Source organism: Nanorana parkeri, unplaced genomic scaffold (genome assembly GCF_000935625.1).
Source record: "Nanorana parkeri isolate BGI_ZX_2015 unplaced genomic scaffold, ASM93562v1 scaffold1381, whole genome shotgun sequence".
NCBI lineage: Eukaryota > Metazoa > Chordata > Amphibia > Anura > Dicroglossidae > Nanorana > Nanorana parkeri.
Window position 1 is genome coordinate 55,896 of NW_017307649.1, and position 6,000 is coordinate 61,895.

Sequence of the window (6,000 nt, forward strand, 5' to 3'; positions counted from 1 at the left end):
AGAAATGCTTATGGCCCTGTTTGTAAAAGCAACATTATGGGCTTAATTCTTATCTGAGGGCTGAATGTATGTGCTGATAAATCACTGCTGTTGCTAATATATTTAGAACAGAAGTGGGTTGGAATCTAGAATAACCTTAAAGGCCATTCAACCCAAAAGATTATTCAGTACAGGTAGCAATTAATTTACGCTGGGGTTAGGTTCCTGAGGGGATGGTTGTAAATTGAAACCCAGTATATAATGTAAGTGAATGGGAAGCGAGGGAGATATGTTCCTGACCTTTCTCAAAATTGACATAATAAAATACAGGTACATTATATTTAAAGTTGCTGCATGAGCTTTAAATAAAATGTACATGTATTATGTTACTTATGTCAATGAGAGAGGCTTGGAACCTAACTTCCTTACTTTCCACTGGCTTACATTATTTACTGCGTTTCAGTTTACACCAGTTTCTATTTGGAACAATTCCTTGTTTTGAGAGAAGCCTGGAACCCAACTCCCTCACTTCCCATTGACATACATTATACATTTGGTTTCAATACACAATACTCTCAGAAAGGGTGCTATTTTGAATCAGTGTAAATTGAACAGTTGTAAACCGAGGGCCACCTGTGCTTGGTAGATGTTGGGGTCAAACCGCCTGACAGCTAGTTGAGTTTCCAGGTTTGCAGACCTGCTACGAATATTAATAGAGGATTCCTTTTGTTGGAGTTGCTTATTTTATTTTAAGGAGACTACAACAGAAAGAGGTGGAGCAAAAAGTCAGAAATGATGACAAAGAGCTCACAGTTGGGAGTATCCAAGACATAAGTCAGGGGCTGACCAAGCCTACCAGGCTGCACCTACAAAATACCATACTGTGGTCTTCATAATGCAGAACACAAGCTCAAAAAAAAAAAAAAAATATATTTCAGAAAAGCACAACTGCTACTTTGGAATTGTTAAAAGTTGCTCAAAACCTAAAGTGCTACTGTAGCAAAAACTGTTCTAGTTTTGGATAGAATACAGAGGGATTAGAACTGGATGGTTTTTATGTGCGTCTCCATCAGGGAGATTCACACCCTTATCCTGGAGACCTTTATCAATGAAAGAAAGTCTAAAATTTTGGGTTGTCATCAGAACAGGAATGGATAGGAAATCTTCCAATGGGGACACTAGTTCTGGTGACCACCAAGGATTTGACTCTCTCTTTGGAGCCATTACCTCTCGCCTCCTGTTGTGGCTATTGGACAGGAAGTGAGATCTCCCCAATGGGACCCGCTATCCAAAACAAATGTTTTGGCCTCAGCTTTACTTTTACTCTCCCTATTACGCAAGAAAAGATCCCTGTTTCAGACATGCAGAGAATGAGAAGGAAGCATCCAGACTCCGAGGGTACTCCTTAGTCTCCATTCACCTACGAGCAAGGCTAGTACCTAGAGGTCTGCTGTGTGTCACAATGACAGGTAGGAGAAAAAAAAACTATTGCAATTATTTGGAGATTTGCTTCCATTTTAAACTTTACATTAATCATCTTTCTTTGTATCAGAGCACACACATACACATCTCAGCATTCATAATAAAATGCAATTGGCACAAATCTGATAGGACTTGTTCTGATGCTGGAGGGAAAACAAAATGGGTATTTCTCAGTACCAACAAACTAAAGCGGGCATCATCAAACCTACACTTTAAAAATGACAAATTAATCTGGTTGCTATTGCAACACTATAATATTTTTCAAATATGTCGGCATTAAATATTTACTCGATTTTTGCATCCCAGTTGAAAAGAACTGTTAGATCCCGGTTATCTCGTAAGTCCTTCCATGGAATGTCATCTTCCTCTGGAATCAGACACATTGACTTGATGCTGTCTTCCAAGGTGCTGGAACTGAAGCAAACATTTTTTTCTTAGTGACAAAAGGAACACAATGGAAAAATACTAATGTATTGCTAGCATTGCCTAACCAAGGCAATATATGTGCAACATGGTCAACTACACAAGAAAATATTAACTCACATATTTGCTTCAAGTAAAAGGTCCAGTAACATTCGTTCTGTGCGAACTTGTGCGAAATGCAGAGAATTGTTCAGCCGGTTTCTAAATTCAATAAATTCTGGGATTTTCTCAAAGGCTCCATATTTGTAAGCTTGTATAATATATTCTGAGGTCTATCAAAATCAGGTTAAAAAAACTTTGTCAACAAACACTGAAAGAGATGATAATAACTTAAGCAATAGTGATCATCAAATGTAAACCTAAAACACCATCAATATAAAGAATGCATTACGAGAGTTTTGCTCAAAACATACTGTAGAAGGACATACTTAAGCACAAAAAGTAAAGAAATGACATAAGTTAAGTAAAGCCAAACAAGCCACCCAAAAGAGAAGTAAAGCCACCTTTTTGGCTTTACTTCTCTTTTGGGTCATTTACCAATGTACTCCTGTGACTCAAAACCAGCATATAACAGTTTAATCTGGGCTGCTATCTGCAAACAGCATAGAGCCATGCCAAAGTTGGGAAGAATCCCGAAAATATTGTCCCAAGTAGCCAGCCATGCATGCCCCCTCCAATGAGGACAGGAAAAATACAGGGGGGGGGCGCGCGACAGCGACTGTCACTAATCTACATAGGGAGAAGAGTCAGAGAGCGGACTTATCAGGGGTCACATGATCACTCCTCTCTGCACAGAGCGGTGCTGGACGGCAGGAGTGTCCCCACAACTTTTTTTCCCATGGTCCCCGTGTGTTGTAAAGTAGCTATCACTCCAGTCTCGCTCCCATGATGGACTACGTCAATAAAAATTAGTAAACTAAACCATGGGGAACAAAAAGTAGCCACCCTCCAGAAGGAAGGATAGTGTCAGCAGCAATTCAGAGATGATTTGAGGATCTACAGCTGACTGATACACAAATAAGGTCCAGTATTGTTAATAGTTAAGGTACTTGAATGCATTTAAGATTTAACTCCCGAGTTTAGTATTAATTTAAAATCTTTTTAAAATGTACTGGGTATTAGTTTAAATTAGTTGGTCAGTGGCTCAGATACATGCAAGATTAATATGTTCACAGTAAAAAGGTGAAACTGTTTAAATGCAGCAATCCACAAAGGTCTTTCAGGTTCAACCACATGAACATATTTAATAATTTGTATTACAAGTGAACTCAGTTTTGCAGATGAGGCACATTTCCATTTTTTTATTTAATGCTTCTAAGCAACTAAAAATCTTCTGCATCCCCGAACCGTTAAACTGATTCCGGGATTTCTAGTCTGCAAAAATTGTGCTACCCTACAGATGGTACCAGAAATCAGAGGTTGATTGCTGAGCTTTACTCATATTAGTTGTGATGCTTAATGGGTCAGCGCCCTTAAAGCACATAGTTCCTATTTTTGGTGGGAAGTTCACAGCTTATTGTATATCTCAAGAACTCGCGTGACCATAATGAGGGGCTCCGAGTGTCCATGCTGGATTTTGACTTGTATTATGAAGAATGCAACAGGAGAATGCCCACGAGGGTGGGCAGAACACAACAAAGTCCAGGCAGACAGATAAGGTCAAGAATTAGAGACAAGCTAAAAGGCATAAACAAATCTCATGTTTGGGCGGAATTGCTTATTAAAATGTATATTTACAATGGGCAGATCACCTTAGAAAATACAGGAAAGGCATTTCAAGTCATCACCAATATTTTATTAAAAAAGAGGATTTATTCAGCCATACAAGGTAAAAAGGTAAAGCTTGACTTTAATTAAAAACAAAAATGTAAATGGTAGACTAAAATGTGTAATCAAAATACTCACATCTTTCTGGTTGGAGTGGAAAAACCTAAGTGCGGCATTGCAGGCTTGGGATGCAGAATTATAGTGACCCAGCGGTCCCGCAAAACGAGTCAGCAGATAACTGCAAAATAAGAATTACTGTTACTTTCCCAACAGCATAATGCAACTATTATTCTTAGCATTATAGTGTATGTAGACTCTAACAATGTCCTTTTCTCCCCTTTGGTTTGTTAAATATAGAATTGAATGCATTTCTTTTATAGCGGTTTAATGGGCAAAAAAAAATTAAAATTCATAAGAACTGCCCAGTTCTCCCTATAGACTACAATATACCCGCCTTCAATGTTATAGAGATGAGAGGGAAAGGTGTTCTTTAGTTCTAACAGACTTCATGTTCTAGTGTAATCATACTGCTCCTCCAAAGATACACTACAGTGAATAACCATCGTCAGAACCCCAGGACAGGGAGTTACTTGCAGCATCAAAAGGGTCTGAAAAAAAAAAAAAGCTTGGACGCCCGGCAGTGACTTCATGCAGTGAGAAAGGCGCACAGCAGCTGTACAGCACCGGGAATATCGCTGTAAAGCACTGAAGTAGCTCCAGCTACTACACTGTTTTACAGGATCCTTGTGACCCTGCCAGGGATAATTTATGTATACTTACATTTTGCCAAATTAGTTATTTAATCCTTCTTCTAATAAAGTTAGAGCATGCCAAACTGCCCAGTCCTCGCCTGCAAGAAAACAAGAGGGTTAAAAAGTCCTTATCTTACTGAAGTGAAAGCTCAGCAGTCTTTTTCCACAAAAGTTTTCTAAAAAAAAGGGTTGAATAAAAAAAAAATTTAATTTTTTATTTTATTAAACGTTAATTTTTTTAACAATATTGCTTTAATGTAATTTTGTATTTTATTTGTTCTTTTTATCTTTCTCGCCATCACAAAGGGGGATGATAAGCCCCCTATATGATAGCACTGTGGGAGTGACATTGGGGGTCTTTTAGACAACTGACGTCACCATTCACGTTACCGCACACATGGAAGCTGTAAAGTCACCCAAATCCATTCCATGGGAGAGCTGACAGCCCACTGTTGGAATGTAAACAAACTTCTGGTTGCTATAGTGATAGTGAGTATGTTTATAGGCCACTGCTGCTGCTGACATACATCTGTGGAGGCTGTAGGGTTAAAGCATCAGATAGTACAAGTGGAGATAAAGCGGTAAAAAATAAATAAATCATCAATTAGATTATCAATGTTTACAGCCTCTATCAGATATTTATTGTCACCTATGTCACACTGGGGAGAATTCGCCTCACTTGCTGTTGTGTCATAAGGACAGGAAGTGAGGAAAAATATTTCCAACTGAGACTAAGATACCCGACACAAGTTTTTAAACCATTCTCCACTCTAAAAAGACTTTGTCTGGGGTTTGTTTAAAATCTCACTAGAACCTTTTGAGTGTTCTATAACAGCAAGTCATTCCCAAACAAAGAATATACTTACCACTAAGCCACAAATCTAGAAGCAAGTGGGCTCCTATGAGACAGTAGTAATCAGAGAATTGCAGCTCTGTTTTCAGACAAGATTTTCCTAAAGAAGGAAACACTGATGTCAAAGATTTTTTTCCCCCATTATGAGAAAGAATTAAAATACGTACTAACAGTGCATTTCAAAACAATAAAGAAGCCAATGCTTAAAGAAATCTCTCATCATTTTTTTTCAATCATATTTTATTTAACCACTTGAGTCCCAGCTGCAGTTTTAAAAGCTTGCGCTATAGGAGCACGTTGGAGAAGTGAAAGCAAACTTCTGTGGAAGTGTTTTGTTTACATTGGGAGTGTAGTGACATCCACTGACCAGCTCCAGACCCCCCCACGGAAGGTAAAAAAAAAGAAAAGATTTAAAAAAAAATATGACACACTATAGTTTTACTTTAAATCACTTTTTTGTTCAAAGTTTGGGGTAAATATATGGAGATGTGCAACTTACGGAAATATTGCAAAAGAAAAAAGCTTTTCTTTTTAATTTTTACTACATATTCCTAGAAAGTAGGAATGCACCGATACCGAAATTTTGGTATCGGTACGAGAACTGATATTTTTTTTCCGGTACTCGCCGATAACGAATACCGAGTATTGGAAGTCCCATTCAGGAAGCCATAAGGCGTGTAAAGACTCGCCACCCGGCTTCCCGATTAGCAGGGAAGCCATTCCCATGCTTCTCATCACTAGGTG

The 6,000-nt window shown here is 38.4% G+C and overlaps 1 protein-coding gene across 1 annotated transcript in view; it reads right to left on the reverse strand.

Moving 5' to 3' along the window:
- NAA25 (N(alpha)-acetyltransferase 25, NatB auxiliary subunit) overlaps positions 1–6,000 on the reverse strand; it is a 33,708-nt gene that overhangs the window by 6,482 nt on the left and 21,226 nt on the right. The window contains exons 13-17 of the mRNA XM_018569709.1: positions 5,270–5,356; positions 4,450–4,501; positions 3,790–3,889; positions 2,005–2,156; positions 1,750–1,875 (exon numbers count right to left, since the gene is read on the reverse strand). Of these exons, the coding sequence (XP_018425211.1) occupies positions 1,750–1,875; positions 2,005–2,156; positions 3,790–3,889; positions 4,450–4,501; positions 5,270–5,356 (517 nt within the window). The remainder of the gene's footprint in view (positions 1–1,749; positions 1,876–2,004; positions 2,157–3,789; positions 3,890–4,449; positions 4,502–5,269; positions 5,357–6,000) is intronic.